The sequence below is a fragment of the Exophiala aquamarina genome (assembly GCF_000709125.1).
Source record: "Exophiala aquamarina CBS 119918 chromosome Unknown aczIA-supercont1.20, whole genome shotgun sequence".
Taxonomy (NCBI): domain Eukaryota; kingdom Fungi; phylum Ascomycota; class Eurotiomycetes; order Chaetothyriales; family Herpotrichiellaceae; genus Exophiala; species Exophiala aquamarina.
The window spans coordinates 241,910-260,666 of NW_013550568.1; the positions used below are offsets into that span (position 1 = coordinate 241,910).

At 49.3% G+C, this 18,757-nt stretch overlaps 7 protein-coding genes across 7 annotated transcripts; 4 read left to right on the forward strand and 3 right to left on the reverse strand.

The window, feature by feature from the left end:
• Positions 1 to 392: 392 nt before the first annotated feature.
• A1O9_11959 (uncharacterized protein) lies at positions 393 to 1,364 on the forward strand (the record flags this gene model as incomplete). Its single annotated transcript, XM_013399105.1, has 4 exons — positions 393 to 685; positions 753 to 834; positions 897 to 1,120; positions 1,172 to 1,364. The coding sequence occupies 4 exons, from the start codon at positions 393 to 395 to the stop codon at positions 1,362 to 1,364; spliced, it is 792 nt and encodes a 263-aa protein (XP_013254559.1).
• A 49-nt stretch (positions 1,365 to 1,413) lies between these two features.
• On the reverse strand, positions 1,414 to 2,362 carry A1O9_11960 (glutathione S-transferase; the record flags this gene model as incomplete). The annotated part of the gene is made up of 4 exons (XM_013399106.1): positions 1,414 to 1,840; positions 1,902 to 1,927; positions 1,993 to 2,230; positions 2,277 to 2,362. The coding sequence occupies 4 exons, from the start codon at positions 2,360 to 2,362 to the stop codon at positions 1,414 to 1,416; spliced, it is 777 nt and encodes a 258-aa protein (XP_013254560.1).
• Positions 2,363 to 3,117: 755 nt separating this feature from the next.
• A1O9_11961 (uncharacterized protein) lies at positions 3,118 to 4,996 on the forward strand (the record flags this gene model as incomplete). Its single annotated transcript, XM_013399107.1, has 2 exons — positions 3,118 to 3,576; positions 4,043 to 4,996. 2 exons carry the CDS (start codon positions 3,118 to 3,120, stop codon positions 4,994 to 4,996), a joined length of 1,413 nt encoding a protein of 470 aa, XP_013254561.1.
• Positions 4,997 to 5,223: 227 nt separating this feature from the next.
• On the reverse strand, positions 5,224 to 6,125 carry A1O9_11962 (uncharacterized protein; the record flags this gene model as incomplete). The annotated part of the gene is made up of 2 exons (XM_013399108.1): positions 5,224 to 5,719; positions 5,815 to 6,125. The coding sequence occupies 2 exons, from the start codon at positions 6,123 to 6,125 to the stop codon at positions 5,224 to 5,226; spliced, it is 807 nt and encodes a 268-aa protein (XP_013254562.1).
• Positions 6,126 to 11,281: 5,156 nt separating this feature from the next.
• On the forward strand, positions 11,282 to 12,760 carry A1O9_11963 (uncharacterized protein; the record flags this gene model as incomplete). The annotated part of the gene is made up of 1 exon (XM_013399109.1): positions 11,282 to 12,760. The coding sequence occupies one exon, from the start codon at positions 11,282 to 11,284 to the stop codon at positions 12,758 to 12,760; it is 1,479 nt and encodes a 492-aa protein (XP_013254563.1).
• Positions 12,761 to 13,344: 584 nt separating this feature from the next.
• On the reverse strand, positions 13,345 to 16,638 carry A1O9_11964 (DNA mismatch repair protein msh3; the record flags this gene model as incomplete). Its single annotated transcript, XM_013399110.1, has 1 exon — positions 13,345 to 16,638. The coding sequence occupies one exon, from the start codon at positions 16,636 to 16,638 to the stop codon at positions 13,345 to 13,347; it is 3,294 nt and encodes a 1,097-aa protein (XP_013254564.1).
• Positions 16,639 to 17,710: 1,072 nt separating this feature from the next.
• Positions 17,711 to 18,556, forward strand: A1O9_11965 (uncharacterized protein; the record flags this gene model as incomplete). The annotated part of the gene is made up of 2 exons (XM_013399111.1): positions 17,711 to 18,078; positions 18,187 to 18,556. 2 exons carry the CDS (start codon positions 17,711 to 17,713, stop codon positions 18,554 to 18,556), a joined length of 738 nt encoding a protein of 245 aa, XP_013254565.1.
• Between the last annotated feature and the right edge of the window lie 201 nt (positions 18,557 to 18,757).

Below are 18,757 nucleotides of genomic sequence, written 5' to 3' on the forward strand. Positions count from 1 at the left end.
TCTACTTGCAACACGGTGCGATAATTGGGGTGACCTGAATTCGAGTTTGATGAGGATGGACCGGTATCGAACCTCCAGTTTTGAGGACTGGATGACTCTGGTTTCGTAAATCTAGTTGAGCTAAAGGACTAATTATCATTGGCTCTATACATTTTAAGCAGCACGTAAGTAGAGACGAAGCTCATCCACACCGTAGAAATGCTTCGAAACGCCGAAATTCCACTATTAGCAGCTTGAAGCCTCCGGAGGCCGAAACGAGATGTGACAACTAGCGTAGGTCACTAATAAACAACGTGATCTAGGGCAATACATAAAACTAGGGGTCAATTCAACATATGAAGAAATTCACAGCACTTCTGCTCCACGATATCCTCTATAGCTGTATTTTCCCAATGGCTCAACTCCCTATTTACGAGAACAAGTTCCTCCAGAAATTTTCTCTGAAAGGACGAACGATCGTTATCACTGGTGGCGGACGCGGACTCGGGCTGACTTTCGCCAATGGTCTGGCTCAAGCAGGGGCCAATATTGCAGTTATTGACATTGCTGCGCAGCCCAGTGACATCTTCTCTTCGCTGGCCTATGGAGGGAAGTATCAATATTATCGAGGAGATGTGACGGATTACGAGGGCTTGGGTAAAATCATCGAACAAATTTCTCATGATTTTGGAGGTATTCATGGGTGGTGAGTGTGGCAGTTGCATCACTGCTGGTAAGGTTTGTACTTGCAATACTGATTCAAAAATCAAAAGTATTGCGGCCGCGGGTGTCATTGTTGACAAACCATTTCTCGAACACACCCCAAGTGATCTTGATATCAACCTGAATGTTAATGTAAGTGTAAATGTACACCCAAAAGAATATTTGTCCGAAATTTCTTGCTTTCTGGAAGATAGGTTAAAGGTGTGTTCTACACTGTTCAGCACTGCGCGATGCAGATTAGAGACCAGGGGGACGGCGGCAGCATAGTGGCGATTGCTTCAACGGCATCCCACAAGTCTCCCGCTGCTCATGCGATTGCCGCCTATACAGCGTCTAAGTATGCTATCAGGGGTTTTATAGGCCAAATTGCGAAAGAGTTGGCCAAATACAAAATACGCGTGAACACTGTGAGCCCAGGGTAAGTCGTATTAGAGGTCATGTTCTCATTTTCCACTGAACAGTCATGCAGCTGCATGCAGACGGAGTTGCTGCAAATGGTGCTCGACGAGCATCCTGAGCGACTGCCGCTGTTTGCTGGAACTTGTGCGTTGAACAGAATTGGGCAGCCACAGGAACTCTGCGGCATGCTACTATACCTGCTGTCAGACTTAGCTAGCTTTACGACAGGGCAGGACTTCATTGTGGATGGATCAAGTGTATAGCCAGTATCTCAAAGCCCATTGGTGTGGAATAGGTTGAGCCACAAATAAATCAAGATCTATCGCCATTATAGCTCTTCATATCGTGGCTAATGACTTTCAGAAACCAATCTCTTCCAGGTTTGGTGAATCGCGCTGAGGCTCCGTCATCCTTGGGAAGGTCTTGGAAGGGCCAAGGGTCAGGCACGGTTCTTGCTTTTTGAATCGCGGGTCGGCATTCCATCCTCTCCCTCCATTGTTTGAGCTTCGGGAATTCTTCAATATCAACACCAGACCATGCAGAACACGCAATCCAACCATAATGTGCAATGTCGGCTATGCAGCAATGGTTTCCAACAAGGTAACCAGAGACACTAGACTGTAAATGGGAGTTGAGTATCCGGTAGAGTCGACGACACTCATTGTGATATCGAAAGTTCGGATACTCGAGCTTTTCAGGAGCATACAGACGGAAGTGTGTCGCCTGCCCTTGCATCGGTCTTGTCATTATCAGAAGAGAGATTAGTGATGGATTTCAAGTAGTATACCAGAGTTACTTACCCAACGCCAGCGTTGAGGAAAAACAACTAGAGTTGTGAGTATCTATCACTTTATCCTTGCGGACTATGAAGAAAGGGCGCTGAAGACTTACCCAGCAGTTCATCTCATGATACTCGCGCGTGCCCGGAGGATATGAAATATTGTACTCCCTGTCATACCGCTCGACTAGATATTTCTGAATGGCACCGGACTCAAACAAACGTATTGCTTGGCCGTCCGTAAAGGTGTCCGTCAGCGCAGGTATGCGCTCATTTGGGTTGATTGCAGAATACCACGGTTCTTTCTGGGTGTTCTTCAAGATGTCGATTTTATGTAGATTATATGGCAACCTGCATGGATAAGCTCAAGTGCCTAGATCCGACTCGGTCGACATACCCCAACTCCTCTAAGGTGGCCACTACTTTGATTCCATTCGGCGTCTGCGACGTGTATAGCTCTATCGAGGGTCCAAGTCCAGCCATTGCCCCAATCTTGTGTAACGGAGATGATAAGGAGTCTAAATAACGCAATCAGTCTCTACGGCACAGTGCTTTACTAGAATCTAGGTTCTATAGCGGGCATTGGAGGCGATATCTGCATCTGATCTGTAATAATGTGATGAGATCTCCAGTGGGATCATCCCGGTTGAAATGATTGGCTTGCATATAAACGCCCAAAGTAGGAAATACCGAATGGAACTTTGCCAGCGTTATTTTACCCTGATTTTTAATTGGATTGCGATTGCCAATGCTTCAACGCCAGGCCCCGACTACGAACATCAACACGCACCGCAAACCAGGCCTCCTATCCATTTTTCGACATGATTTGAAAGAGCTGCCGACGAGATTAAAGCTGCACACCTACCACCAGCAAAATTTCTACGCCTGCCAGGCTGTCACTCAACTCAGCTCACTGTGTCTACGGCTCAAGGGCAGGCACCTCGCTATGCAGCGAAACTCGCTGGAAAACGCGTTCTTATATTGGGTGGGGGAGAGGGGGGACGTCCGGTATAGGATTGGCCCTGGCGGAAGCAGCCAGAGAGTTTGGGGTCACCGTAATCTTATCAAGTTCCAGCCAGGCCAAAATTGACGCGGCGATTCGCAGAGTCGAAGCCGTACAATCTATCACAAATGCTAGTGTCACCGATCATGACACCGTCAGCGTGCAAGGCTATCCGTGCGATCTGTATGACTTGGATTGTTTAGAGAGCAACTTGACCCTGTTACTCGATACTGCCATGGAGCAAGGCAAGAAACGACTAGACCACATTGTTTACACGGCGGGCAATAACTTGGGATCGATCCCGCTCGCCGTGACCGAGACCAATACTATCACAGAGCATGGGATTCTGCGATTCTATGCGCCCATTATCATTGGCAAGCTAGTATTGGAGTATATAAACCGCAGCCCACTGTCATCAATTACCTTCACCAGTGGAGTGAACAACGTCAAGCCTCTCCGGGGACGGCTGCTCATGGCCGGCTGGGGTGCAGGCGTTGAAGGCGTCACGCGCTCCCTCGCCGTCGACTTGCGACCGATCAGGGTTGATTACGTCTGTCCCGCCCCAACTCGGAAAGAATTATTTGACAGGTTCCCGGACGAGGTGATTCAGCCTCTTCTAGAAAAGTACAAGCGCTCGACCATGACGAGCACGATAGGCACTACGGAGGATATTGCCGAGGCGTATCTCTATGGCGTGCGAGACCATTTCGTGGATGGGCCCGTCATTCGCTCGAATGGAGGATTATTGCTAGCCTGAGTAGAAATTTTGCAACATCCATGAAATGGGCAAGTATATTAGGGGACTTTCGGAAATTTCTCCTTCGTTTGCCTAGGGCTGAGAACATCAAGTAGTACTGAATAATGCCGAACTCCAAGGTCCACTTCCCGTAGACATTATTCAAGTGCCAGAAGACTTTTCACTAAGTCCGGAGACCCAACCTCTACACTGTCCGTTTCAGATTGGCCTATTATACTTAGGTGCTCCAGGGAGCGACTCGCCATACAAATCCTACGAGTCTGGTGAAAAAGCATACTGTCCTGATCAGCCAGTTTTGATAGGAACTTTTTGGGGCCTCTGATAACTTCAAATACCCAAGATACCACACATCTATCAGAATCGCTGATATGTCACGCTACCCCCCTTTTCCTAACAGCAACAGTTTCTACGGCCTCAAAAAACAAGTTGTCGTAGTGGCGGAGGTGCTACCGGCATTGGAGCTGCACTAGTGACGGTACTGTACCGTTACGGGGCACACATCATATTTGGGGATATCAATCGGGACGCTGGCGAGGCGCTTGTCAGCAAGCTACAGTCTCAGGAACACCGCACAGATTTCGACGCTACAAGTCGAGGGAGGAAAGGACTTATATTCCTTTTCTGCGATGTGTGCACATACAACGACCTTTATAGGCTCTTCCGCTCTGCATACGGCAAACATGGCCACATCGACCATGCTGTTTTCTGCGCCAGTATCGTCGATGGTCCTACATCGTCATACTTGGACGTGAATTTGACGATTGACACCGTCGGGAGGGAGCTAGGTGGCATACGTACGCTCGAAGTCAACTTCATGGCCACTTGCGCGTTTGCGCGGATGGCTTTACCGTTCTTACGAGAACGGGCAGGTGCAACCCGCGACAGCTCGTCCTCTAATCCGAGTTTGACGTTCCTTTCCAGCGTGACAAGTTTCCGCGATTCACCGGGCATGATCCTCTATCAGACGTCGAAACAGGCAATTCTAGGATTAATGCGATCTATGCGGACGGCTATCTTCGCGCGGGACGGGATCCGCGTCAACGCTGTGTGCCTGGGCATGACGGATTCCCCGATGACAAGCTCCACCGGATTGATTGACTTATTCAAGAATAGATCTTCGGAATCAAATGCGAATTTGCTCTCACACTACCAGACCTCAACAGCTGTTGCGCAGCACATCGCGTCTTTCATGGTCCTCGCAGGTTTGAATGGAAAGAGCATCTACGTTGAAGAACGTAAAGGATGGGATTTTGAAGAGGGGCTGGCTAGGGAGATGCCAAATTGGTTGGGCGATGGAGCCGACAAATGGTCGAATGAGAATCTGAAATTTCTCGCAAATAGCTTTGGTGGGGCCTGACTCAAGGTCAATGAAATTATTGACAACAGGGAATGATTCTGTTTTTGATATTCCGCCACGAAGATACGACACGAATAGAACTGTCTGCATATCTTTTGTCATGGAACTAGCCTCGCCGTAACCCCGTGCCTTCATACGACTGATGGTACTGTGAACGCCGACCGCGCCATTACTGCTGTCGAAGCAATGACGGGCGTGGCTGGCTCAGCGTCGGCGTAATTGACTTCTCAATTCGCATCGAAGGCAAGCGAATCCCAGAACAGCCAGTCTCCAATAGCACCATTAGACTGACCGACCTCTTCTTGAAATATTTTGTCAAACGTCATGGGCTCATCAGCATCTGATGGTGGTTCTGGAAGAGACTTCTGCCCAAGGCCATCACTCTGGTTGTATTGAGGCGGTGGCATGGGGATTAAATCACTTGGATCTCCGGTCACGGGAAGTATCTGTTGGCTGGTCGTGTTGAAATGCACTTCTCCTCGATCTTCACCACCACTGGCTTCAGGCTTCCTAGCCAGGATGGTAGACATTCGACACAAGGTCAAGTCGCAACCTCCGAAGAATTCAGCCTGATATGGCGTTAGAGTGCTCTCAGGCAATCCCGTAGCCTTCTTCTGTGTGGCCACCGTAAGCTTGTACATCCGATCGGTGCTGGCAATGTTCCCATTGGCAGAGGGCCACTTCTTCATCTCTTCTTGAGCTAGGGCTAAGGTTTTGAGGTCCCTTGGGCAAGTGGCCACAAGTCAGGGTACTTATAGCACGGAAGTAATGCGATTGGCGCCGCAAGGAGATGAAAGCTGAAGCAAGGCCCAAGGAACCGCACCTCGTCACGAGCTAGAAAGTCTTCAAACACTCCTGCTAGCGTTGATGCCGCAATCACAGCAGCGGTGGGAAATGAGCCTTCGAGGGTCTTTAGGCGATATAAGAGGAAAATCGTAGTCAAGTAAAGGACATTGAGCTGGCGACTCTCCAAAATGTAAGGTTTTATGGATTGATACGTGTGAACCTTGTGGTTCAGTCGGAGTTGTTCAGGGAGATATTTAGTCCATCGATATAAATAGTCCTCGATCGCGGTGGCATGATCTTTGCTAGGCGCGTTCCGGATTTCAAGTTGAGTAAATCGTCCCATAATCAGTGATAAGTCAACATAAGCGATAAAAAAAGCTCCAGCTAAAGGCAGGGTCGGAAAGTCTTCGAGGGTAGGTCGAGGAACATCACATTCATCGAGGCTGATTGCTTGGGGCCTTCCATGGGCAACACTGATAAGGCGATCACGAGCCTGACAGACTTTAGCCTTGCGCACTTGAAGAACGAGAGACCAAAATAAGATTGACTGGCGCTTACCACTATGGACCACCATAGGCGACGGCGAAGGGACCCATTAGGGACCGCCTTACTTTGGCTATGAAGTCCCATCTGCTGCGCCAGGCTAACAGTAATCCGGCACCAAAAGCTGCTAGTATTTGTGGACACTCGTTCCAGGCCATGTGGATTCCACCAATGCATTAGCGACGTAACAATCAAAAGAATTATAGGGTCTTTCTCATAATCGAGCCAAAAGAGCGTCTTTGCTCGCGTGTAGTAATCTACTGGTGAGACAAAGGTATAGGGCTGAGAGGACGGTTAACACACGACTTCCGGCCAAGTAAACAGATTGAAGCAAGAGAGGTGATATACTTCCAAGCGGTGTGCCTATGAATTCAGCTCGATCGATAATTGGATCCCAAGAACAACAATACTTCCACAAGTTCTCGGACAAGGACTCCCAGATAGCGCGAGAGGGAATATCGAAGACATTTTAAAGCTTGGCCATCTGTTGGGAGACTTCAGAGGGATTAGGAAGGTTATAATCGATTTCAAAGCCGTCTTCTCTGTGGAATTTGTCTGGTGCCATGTACGCCGAAAGTGCCATGTAGCCGCCATGATAGGACCACACACTGTGCTCGGACAGATTGGAAGGGGAGGGCCCGGGCCCACGAAGAGTCTCGTCTCGTTGCGCGAATTGTTGCAACACTTGGGCTGCTTCTGACTGTGCGGACAGGCTCGGATCAATTCCCAGCTGAGGTGCCTAGTGGGTTGTGTGAGCATTTTTGCGAGCAATCTGGCTTGAAGCTTCTTGTCCCTTGGTGGTATTCTCCTGCATTGGATTCGGCCCGGACGAGGTCTTCGCCTTATAGGCATGTATCCTTCGTTGTCGTGTCCTTTGTTCACACACTTGGCTATCTCGCTGACAGTTGGAGCATTGGGGCTTGCTCGAACTCACGTCGCATTTGACCTTGCGAGAATGGCACAATACACAAGCTCGAACAGCTCGAGGGGCTTTCTCTAATCGTGACGTGTGACGCTCGACACTAAAGCTCATCATAAGGAAAAGGTACTTGGTTTGATCTGTGCCTCAACGATTCTGTCTTTGGGAGGACGCGTATAGATGAAAGGAGGGCCAGCTAATGTATGGAGCTGAAAATCCGGGGCAGCTGAAATGAGTTGTGGGACGGTGGACCTCTAGAACCTTGGGCTCGCGAGAGGGTCAATCAGATCCACTCTCTTTGTATGGAGAATGCCCATGTCCTTGCCATGTCAGAACCTGGTGTCTGACAGCTCGGCAATTTCCTGATATAGCTAGACCAGTTGTGTGCTATGACGCGAGTCACGTGTTGGGCGCGGTTGTGATTTTGGCTCCGTGCCATGCTTGGCATGCTTGGCATGCCACGTCCGTATAAGTTTCGCCGCCATGTCTCCATCCCACTGAGCATTCCCAGCTTGATTCTACTATACTGCTTGGATCAATCCGAGGAAGAATCCTACAGCATTGCTCATTCTGGTCCACCGGTCAATAGCCGCGCGGATCGACCCATTATGACTAATATAGGAGCATACTTTCGCCTTCCAAACTGGGACCAAGGCCTGAGGCCATCCGAGAACCATAGCTAACCTCAGTGTGACAACCTCAAATGACCAGGAATATTGCTACCTATTCACATCCAGCTTGGCAGGCTCTTCAAACGTGAGACTTTGAAGGATTATTCAGAGTTGGTTGTTCACTATCCATTGCGTTTTCAGTGCCTCTCAACCTACCGAACTCCAAGCTGCTGGTGGTCTCGAGAGATGACAGGGACCAATGGCAATCACGGACCTCATAGCTTTTGGTACAGTACCAGTACTTCAAAGTTCAGCGCCCTCAGATAATGCTCTTGGTTCTATTCAAAATGGTCTCGTAATTTGATAGTATGTGTGAATGAGCAGAGCGTACCCTACTACAACTACCATGGTCTTCAATGAAAACCTTGAAAATGTCTCTCGTGAGCAAAACGTGACCAAATAAGGAAGGAGTGGACTGCGGTTAACCGCTCTTGCACAGTGGTGAAGTCGTGTCCAGCCAGAGCCTGAATATTTTTGTAGATATCCTCTTCCTCAACGGTTAGTTCGAGGGGCTCCCTCATTGTCCTTTTCTTTTCCGACAATCGCTTTCGCTCTGGCGTTTGCCAAAAGATACCCTTCAGCGGAAGCATAAGGGTCGTTGTTATTCAAATCGAGAAGGAAAACCCGGTGAGGCTCCACCTTCATCGCGACCAATACTACCCAGAATCATGAGCCAGGATCTCTATATCAGTATTGACGTTCTCCTCTGGTCCCACGACGATCTCTTTAATTACCTTCGCCGCCAGTCCCCGTGTGAGGGTTCTGGCACTAGTAGAGCCTGTGAGCTTCTGATAAATCGCCGAGGTAGTGTCATTCTTGTTTTTTCTATTTGACTCGTTCTGTTAACATGTCTTCCCCCTTTGCATCAGCCCGCTTCTGGTCCTGCTTGAATTTCCAATCCCTCCCAAACGGAGGCGTATTCAAGGAATTCTTCGCTTTAGCAAACATCTCCCCGTCAAACACTTGATCTGGAATACTTTTGTCCATCTGGGGAAGTGGTGTAAGAGACGCGACGGGTGTCCTCGGCCGGGGTCCGTTTAGACTACCCGCATTGTTGTCATTGACATTGTCCATACTGCTACTTGATGATGTAGCTGGGTCGAGCACCCCTCCAGGTGGACTGTTGGATCTTCCAGAGCCGGAACCACTTCCGGTACCTGGAATACTGGCACTGCTGCTTGTTGATTGCGATGTGTAACGTGCCTTAGCAAGTGAGATGTTCGACACTGGAGGGCGACCACTGACACCATCTTGGTCCGAAATAGTCCTTTCAACCGTCGAAAGTCTAGACTGATACTCGGTTAGTCCCACTGAACCTGGGTGGGCTTGTACGGGAAATAAACATCAAGGTACAGAACCAGAGTTTTCGGCGCGCAGAATACATCCCTGAATCAATGCCATGTAGCAGCATGAGCATAGAAGCAACCGCGATGCTCGAAACCGGTGGGAATGCGGGATCACAAACCATGAGTCTCCCATCATAACTCCCAGAAATTCCACGTGGACGATGATGTGCTGAACGAGATTTCATGTGCCGAAGGCACTAATCAATGTTAGCCGGATTCTAAAGAAGTGGGAATGGTGCATAGGTCAATCCTAACAAGCCTCGTTATCTAGAATGTTCGCAACGCCTTCTGCGGTATGTATTGTTTGGGTTACTATGGCCAATTCATGCATAGGTGTTCGACTAGCAAGCCGAAGGAGGGAGCAGAACAAGATCTGGTCGAAGTGGTAAAGGGAACGTATATTCTAGAGGATGCGACAGCTGTCAGATACGATCACTGTCAGAGGGTGCAAGGCCTCAACATCTTGGCATGGAGGTGTACTTGCTGCGTTGGCAACAGACACCATACACGGCTAGCGCCTCAGCCTGATGAGGCGAGTCAGTGTGTCAGTTCGGTCCGCCATCACGAAGAGCCTTTCTCTTGAAGGCCTCAAAAACAAGTGTAAATCTATCCTCCTTGGTAGTTATAATACTACGGAGCACAACGCTTGTGTGTTAGATTGACCTCCCCCCCATGTATCGTCTGCCAGAGCACTCACTTCGCCGTGCGAGCCCAGGGCTTACCGTGTTTGGCGGGCCGAAATGCAGATGGGGGACATATAGGTAGTCCTACAGACGTAATGGGACCGTCACTGCGAGAGTGAGTGAAGAGTGAGTTTAAAAGGCGAATAGACGTGAAGAGGAGAGTTGGATCCCGGGTCTCTTCAGGTCACGTGGTTAGTAAGAGCTGTACAAGGCTCGGGCCAGTGTCTCTACATACAGTAGGTAGTTGCACGAGTATCGACTTTATTGAACAGTCAACAGAAGCCGAGAGCGGAAGCGCGATGGCATTGGGAAACCTTGGGAACATTATTGTAGAGCTAGTGAAAGCAGCGAAAAGGTGCTCCGTATTCTCCCTAATATATCTGTGACCACGTTCATTTCGAGTATGGTAGAGTTCAACGCATGGGCATAAGTGGTCAGCAATGAGGGAGCTCTCTGATCGTGCACCCTGTAGGCACGATTACCCACTCATATGTACGGAGTACCTCGTACGGATACCTGGCGAAGGTAATTGTTAGAAGCCTGCCTCAAAGCGTATTTTTAGGAGCGCTGCTTTAAGGAAATCTCACAACTCCATTGGAGGGACTCACTAAGGATTTACCGAGAAGGCCAATCGTAGCCATTCGAATGGGACCCCATCTGGGTGAGCACAGGGCGGCATCATCCTCGTCCCCAAGGAGGAAGGAGCGCGAACCTTGGCATCTAGGCTGCAATGCGCTTTTCCTCTGAAGTGAAGATGGCTCGGACGGACGCTGCTTACACTTCTTGACGATTCACAACCAAGAACTTTTTCAACTGGCCTGCACAGCCTGTTGGTGGCAGTGGATAATTCGGTTCGATGCATGCCAGCTGCTGCATTGTCCAATGAAAATCTTTCCTTGCCTCTCGTCCCTCTTGGCCACCAAAATTGTATTAGGCCAAAATGTAAGCAGCGGTCTTAGGATATCAATGGTGGTCGATATACTGATGGTTCTAGGTCCAATCGTCGCTCAGCTGCGGCCAACCGCATCCGTGGTCCTCAGTCCGCCTTGACAGACTTCCTTGCCTCCCATAATATTTCTGCTCAACAGATTCATAATGACCATCAGCAACGCTTGCAAAACGCTCGAGACCAGGAAGCCCAGAACGCTGCTAATGCGGAAGACAAAGAAAATGAGATCGAGGAAGCCGACGAAGATCTGGCTGAGCGTCAGAAGCGCAAGCGGAAGGAGGAGAAAGCCCTACTGAAGCTGAAGCAGTCCAAAGAATTCAAACGCCGCAAACGCCAGCAAGGTCTCAAAAGCGAAGACGACGAAGACGACGATTTTATCGCCCGCGATATGCTCAAGACGAAGTCCAGACCATTGCCTGGTCAACTAGATAATTGCGACGTATGCGCGAAAAGGTTCACTGTCACACCCTATAGTAAAACTGGCCCGAACGGTGGCTTGCTCTGTCCCAAATGTTCCAAGGAGCTCAAGGAAGACGAGAAGAAGGATGCTGCGGCTAGAAAGAAAAAAGTTGCCGCTCCAAGAGGTCGACGGAGACAAACCGAGAGCGATCGCCTAATGGGAGATGTAAAGCCGGGGGCCAAGAGTCTGGTCGATGTCTGCGTTCGTCGAGTCGCTAATGTCGTCCATGACATTGATGACTTTGGTGATATGCCCGAAGACGTCCTGGACCGCTTGAGCCAGATCTTATCCAAGCAGAGGGTCTTGACACCGAGAGTGCTCCAGCTCTTTCTACGACGTGATCTCGATCGAATCTCCATCTACGATTGTGGCAGGCTCGAGACTGAAGATTTTAAGAAAATCTTTGCCTTCATGCCTGATATCAAGTTCGTCAACCTGCGCTTTGCTGGACAATTGAAGGACGATACCATCCACTATATGGCTGATAAATGTAAGATGATCCGTCATCTTCAATTGGGGGCAACAAATCTAGTGTCTGACAAAGCCTGGATCGAACTATTTCGGACCATTGGCCCTCAACTGGAAAGCCTTAAACTTTCAGAGTTGAACGACTCCTTGAAGGATGACACCGTTGCTGAGCTCACCAAAAACTGCCAGAATTTGAAACGACTGAAACTCAGATCCTGTTCTCACATGGACGAAGCATCCATCGCTCTGTTATGTCAGCTCGGGAACCTGGAACACCTCACGTTGGGTGTCGCCCAGCAGGAAACATCGTCCGCCACTCTTGTGGATCTCATTGCTACTCTCGGCCCTAAGCTTCGCACACTCTGCCTCGAAGACTTCCTTGAGCTCGATGATGCTGTCTTGGCCGCCATCGCAAAGAACTGCAATAGGCTCTCCAAATTACGAATCCGCGGTGCCAATACTGCCACGGACGCAGCCTTCGCAGAGCTCTTTGGCAATAACTCGCCGATCCCCTCCCTCGTCTATGCAGACCTGTCCGATAACCGTGATATAGATAACATGGCTCCAGAGGGTCCTGAAGACGCTACTGTTGGCGTTGCTGATTTAGCGTTTCCCGCTCTCATGCAACATTCCGGTTCCACATTGAGATCCCTCAATCTGAAAGCCGACCGACATATCTCACACAGTGCTCTACTCAGCGTCTTCGACGGTAAGAAGAAGTATCCCGTCCTGAAGGACATCGATCTGTCGTTTGTGACCCAGGTCGACGATGTCGTCATGAACGGCATCTTCCAGAGCTGCCCTGAGCTGGCGAAGCTCGCTGTCTTCGCCTGTTTCAATGCTCGCAGTGCTGCTATTCCCGTCGGTATCGCCGTCATCGGTCTTCCAAATGCACAAGACAGTGTGGTTATCGGCGGCGATGCAATTGGCGAGGTGTAGTTCGTTAATGCTCCTGCGCCACAAATGTCTATGTGGCTCTTATCTTACTTTCATGACTACCCACGAACGAAGGAGGTGCTGCGAACGGCACATCGTTGATGAGTTATACATCATGGCCATTGTGATGGACGGATTGTTTTTATGTAAAGTCCAAAAGCCTCTTCTGGCTAGTCACCAAGTTCTGCTATGATATATTACGATAGCGTGCGTTGTGAGAAATGGCGCTGGAACCATCGCGGATAGGCTCTCTCATGCAAGCATATAATCGTGCATGTAGTTTAGTACATTACCTGGCATTGATCGCGCGGAAACGCAGCGCAAATGAAGACACCAGTCTTGAACCAATCAATTTTCTATATTTCATATGTGTATCTTCCATGACAGTGACAGCACAGCCGTCTAAGATACATCGTATCCTCCCGTATATCTATAAGGGGAGTTAGTAGAAGGCCATCATGCAGACCGCCACCGACACACTAACCACAGTATATACAGCCAGTGGGACAGCCCGTTTGACTATGTTAGCGCACATCAACGTAATAGACAGGCTTCCGTCACGATATCTGTCACACAACAAGGATCGATCAAAGCATTTCGATCCCTTCAACCAGTGCATCCAGTCTATCCACATTACTCTCACGTCCATCGTCCAGGCCTAACCATCCAGCCAGCGCTCCAATTTGTCTGACTCTCGTCTCAAGCTCCAAATCGGCACTCCTCTCCCTCGCGACTTCAATGACACTCTCGCTGATATTCGCCAATCGCGCCACATTCAGACCGTAACTGCGGTGCGCGACACCCGAGCCCACTTCATACAGGAATGTGATATTGTCGCTGCCTTCCTCCTCAGTGAAGCGCATATGCACGTTCTTCAACTCACCACCAGGGAACCCGTTTGCCATACGCGACAGCATTTGGTAATGTGTGATGAAGAGTGTGAGACACTTGCGTTCGCGAATGAGGTAGTCAAGGACGGAAGCGGCAATTGCAACGCCATCGTGAGTACTCGTCCCGCGACCAAGCTCATCGAGAACGACGAGACTACGATCTGTGGCGAGTTTGAGGATGTCGCTAGTCTCGCTCAGTTCGACCATGAACGTGCTTTCGCCGGACATCATGTTGTCAAAGGCGCCCATACGCGTGAAGACGGCATCAAGAATGCCCAAGGTAGCCGAGGTCGCTGGTACGAAGGACCCGATTTGTGCCATGATAGTAATTAGGGCGACGGAGCGGACATAGGATGACTTGCCGCCCATGTTGGGTCCGGTGACAAGTAGGCCGCGTGTTGTGGACTGGGACAAGGTGATATTATTGGGTACATAGGAATCAATGAGGATTTGTTCAACCATCGGATGGCGTGCCCCTTCGATCTCGACGCAAGTACCATCCGTGAAGGTGGGTCGGATGTAGCCTGGTTGGGACGCCACATTAGCCAGCGAAAGGAGGCAATCAAGCGTAGCAAGGCTTTGTATGGTGTCACGGAAAACTTGATATTTTGAACTGATGTCGGACAGCAAGTCTTGGAAAGCCGAATCACAGGCGGCAGCAAGACTTTCCTTATGTTGGTCCCGCTCGCGAATGAGTTTGACGACCTCCGGCGGATGGAATCTGGAGACTTTTTTGGTCCCAGATATTTTTGCCCACGACGCTGGCACCTTTTTGATTGTTGACGAATTATTCTCGACTTCGATCAGATAGTCAATGCCTGCAACTGTTGTGTAATTCATCGCACCCTTCCTGCCCAATCGATCGGCGGCGGTAGCACGAAATTCATCGAGATCGTTTTCGACACTAGCGATACCCAACCGATGTTCGGTGATGTCGTCGGTTTCAAATTCTTCCTGGAAGAAGTTGTATTTGTCGTCTTCCTTTGCTGATTGGAGGTTTATTTTGTTCAGATAATTTAAGACCTCGGGAAGGATTGATGGAAGTGAAACAATCGCTTCTGAGATCAAGCAGGAATCGAACCATGTAGAGCTTGCATCACTGACGTGGGCGAATTCAGTCGACAATGATTGCAGAGACTGTAGCACATTTAGAAGTTCTGGCCTTGTACATTTACCGTAATAGATCCGGATCAGGCTCTTCTCCAAATCTGTCTTTGTCCTCGAAAGAACGCGCCGTAGTTTCTCGACATGGACAGCTGTACCTGGATCAAGGATTTCTTCAATGGCAGTGAGTCGTTCTTCAATTGCCTGCCTGTCCAGTAAAGGGCGGCCAACCCATTTACGAAGTAATCGTCCCCCAAATTTGGTATGAGTGCGGTCCATCATCCAATACAAGCTGCCCTTCGTTGAATGATCAGTCTGATTCTGATAGATTTCGAGGCTTGTCAAGGTATTTCCATTGAGCAGCATGTGTGACCGCGCTGAAAATGGTTGAAAGTACTTAGTCAATTGGAAAACATGTTCCAAACCATAGTCAGACAAGTGAGTGATCATCGATGACAGACAAATTGAGACGTTTTCTGGTAGGCCCAAAATCTTGTCAAAAATCTTAGCTGCCTTTTCTGATTGCGACTGATGATCCTTCAATCGATCGGCATAGAATATGGAGATATGGTTGTGAGCTTCGGCGGCAATTGTCTTGGCCTTTGCTATTCTCTCGACACGAATCTTATCACCAAACACATTTTTCTTACTGCCAGACAAATGAAAGACAAGCTTTTCAGTGGCCTTCGAGAGCTCGCCCACAATAAGAAATTCGCAAGGTGCAATGTGAAGAAGCCGGGTCTCGATCTCGCTACGCATGAAACCATCCTCGAAGTCATCGTATATAATATCTCCGGTGGCGGGTTGGACGGCGATAAGTCCAACATGAACCTTTTCATCATTGCCATGACCCTTGGCATTGACCTCTGTCATGCAGAGCAAGTAGCCAGTAGAAGGGGGCTGTGGAGCTGAACTTCCCCTTCCATCTTCCTCGAGGCCTTCAATGTCGTCGATATAAGTACCTTTGGTGTAGAGATTCGTAAGCTTGCGCACAAATGGTGCGTTTTTGTTGTCACCAACAGCCTTTAGAGCCGCTGTTTCAAGTTGACGGACGACACCAACTTTGTGTCCCGCCGAAACAAGACGCTTGACATGAACATGAAGTCGATGTACCGGAATACTTGCCGAGGCAAATCGATCCAAATGAGACTCTGATGGGTGTTCGTCGAAACGGTATTTGCCAGGGATGCAGACAATGCTGAGCTCCTTAGCCGCAATGCGTGCATCCTCCCCAAAGAAGCGAAATTTGTAGCCGACCTCAACCACCAAGACGGTATCCATGTGCTTCCGTTTTATCTCGATGACCTGCTTCTCCATTGGCGTAAGTTTGGCGCCGCCTTTCTTTATGCCACCCTTTGCCCGAGCACTGGCTTTTGGGGTCTCTTCCACGGGTTCTTCATCGCCTTCCTCCTCTTGTTCTTCAACATTGTCCTCTAAATACCGATTGCGTCTCTTGATTTCAACAATGCTGTCAGGTTTACCCAGTTTCTTCACAAATCTGCGGTGCAATTCATCTTTTCGTTGCTTTTCGGGGCTATTTGGATCTTCGGCTCCTTGGTTCTCCTGCAAGGACGAGGAGAAGATGTACCTTGCCGTTCTGTCTGCGGTAGTAGGGCCAGACGGTGTAATCTTCTGACCGTTTGCGACAACAGGCCTGAGTGTTCGGTCACTGACTTCGCTATCCTTGGCAAGGTTCGAACTGCTTGGTCTTGGATCTTCTGTAGCCGTTGCTAATTTTCGTCTTTTGGCAGTGGGCTGGACCACATCGTCATCCTCATCCTCATCGCTGTGCTCCTGTGGGCTGCGACTGATTGAGGGAGTTGGTAAGGGTGTGGGGACCTTGAAAAATGCAGATAGAGTCTGCTGCTTTTTCTGTACAGGTGCCATTCCTAACGGTGGACCTGTTCTACACCATCAGAGATAGCTGTGAGCGATGATTGTAGACTTCTACAACAAATTGGTGTGGAAGTGGTGGACACAGGATGCAAAGAGATTATTCGAGGCGCGAGAAAACGCGTCGCGTTGTCCGGCGGATCATAAACATCCTACAAGCAATATCAATCAATTTGATCATGCACATGATCTCTACGACAATGCGCCCCTTGTCCTTTCACTGAGATACTCAAGGTCTTTCGAAGCGTTCTAATTACTTGCACTTCAATCTCAGCGGTCCCAATTCGGCCATGGTTCAATATTTGATTACAACTCAATAATCGGCGGCACGTCTTCACGGGGACTATAGACGGCGTTTACAGACGAGAAAGATGGCAGCTTGAGGTATCCAAATCCCATGCAAAAGCTCATGTACTAGTAGCACTCAGTGTGCCATCCCGACGTCATAACCGGAACATGGTCTCAATGTCCGAAATGACAGAAGCACCAGCTCTATCAAAGACCATAACATTAGAACGAGTTGTGGTCCGCAAGAGAATTATCTTCAGTCTAAATACACTAATTTTTGTACGATGAACCGCACCTAGTCACTAGAGAAGACCATCCTGCCAAGGTTGCGGGAAAAAGGTAATTGGCTGGCTAATAGGTAGAACAGCTTCAACCATAGAAAACTTCATATGTTCACATTCCCGAGCTATGGCTCAATCACCTTCATGCTGGGATGCAGCCAATGCTGGCAAGAACAGCATCACTAATTGCTGACTGGATGTTCCGGGACGAAGTTAAAGGCCTCAAGGCACGGGAGCGCCGTGTTTTCAGTCTGTCTGCACCACAGAGAACTGGACTAGGAGGCATCCCTGCGTAGTTAAGGGCAATCGTCGTCCTCCTTGTCCGATCTAGCGCCGTTGAGGCATGCAGTCTTCGACACCGTGACTAAAGGGGCCTGTGCTCCCCAGAGCGCCGATCGCTCTCACAGTATGAGGCTTCTGTGACTGCACAACTGTCCCCTAGAGGCATAGAACCTTGTCAGTTACCATCCAGCAATATTTCAACCAGTGGCTTTGCCATGCACACGATCAATGCTCAAGATGGAAACCAGATCTACTACAAGGATTATGGCAGCAAAGAAGCCAAAGACACCGGCGCATTCCCTCTTCAACCTCTGAACAGCGATAATTGGGAGAATCGGGAGAATCAAATGTTTTTCCTCGCTAATCGCGGTTATCGTGTCGTCGCTCACGATAGACGAGGACATGGATGTTCTGACCAGCCCTGGACTGGAAATGACATGAACACACATTCAGACAATCTGTCCCAGTCGTTGGAGTATCTTGACTTGGAAGACGTCACGTTGGTTGGACACTCGACTGACGGTGTGAAGTCGCGAGATTCCTCGGCCGTCATGGCTCGAGCCGAGTCAACAATGCTGTCCTCGTCAGCGCAATCACTCCCTTTTTGCTGAAGACAGAAAACACCCCGAATGGTACATCAATGGAGGTATTTGACGCATTCCGTGCAGCCATTGAGAAATACCGCACCCAGTTCTTCATCGATGTTCACTCTGGCCGGTTCTTTGGGCTCAACCGCCTGGGTGCCTGGAGTCAAGGTCAGCCAAGGTCAAATTTGGAGTTTGTGGCGGCAAGGCATGGCGACAGGAATCAGAGACGCATATGAGTGTATCGAAGTCTTTTCGAAGACGGACATGAGAGAAGATTTAAACCGTATCGACATACCAATCTTGGTGCTTTGCGGTGACGATGACGGAATTGTTCCGTTCGATGGTAGTGCACCTGAAGCGATGAAACTGTTGAAGAAAGGGACCTTGAAGGTCTTCAAAGGAGCCTCGCATGTCGTGCCAAACATGTACGTCGCCGAGGTCTACAGCAGGTTGATGGCTTTCCTGGGAGCTTGAAGTCGTTAGTGACCCATCACTGAGACAGCCATGACTTTCAGTGAGCTAAAATTCGCCGTTTACATTCGTTTTGCTCCCGGCGATATAATTGCCAGGCATTGCGTCAAGGTAGGCCTTCTACCTAGCAAAAATGTTGGCAACTCACCAAGAACTTGAATGGCCTAGTGTTGCCAGATTCTTGATGGCGGAAATAAGAGATCA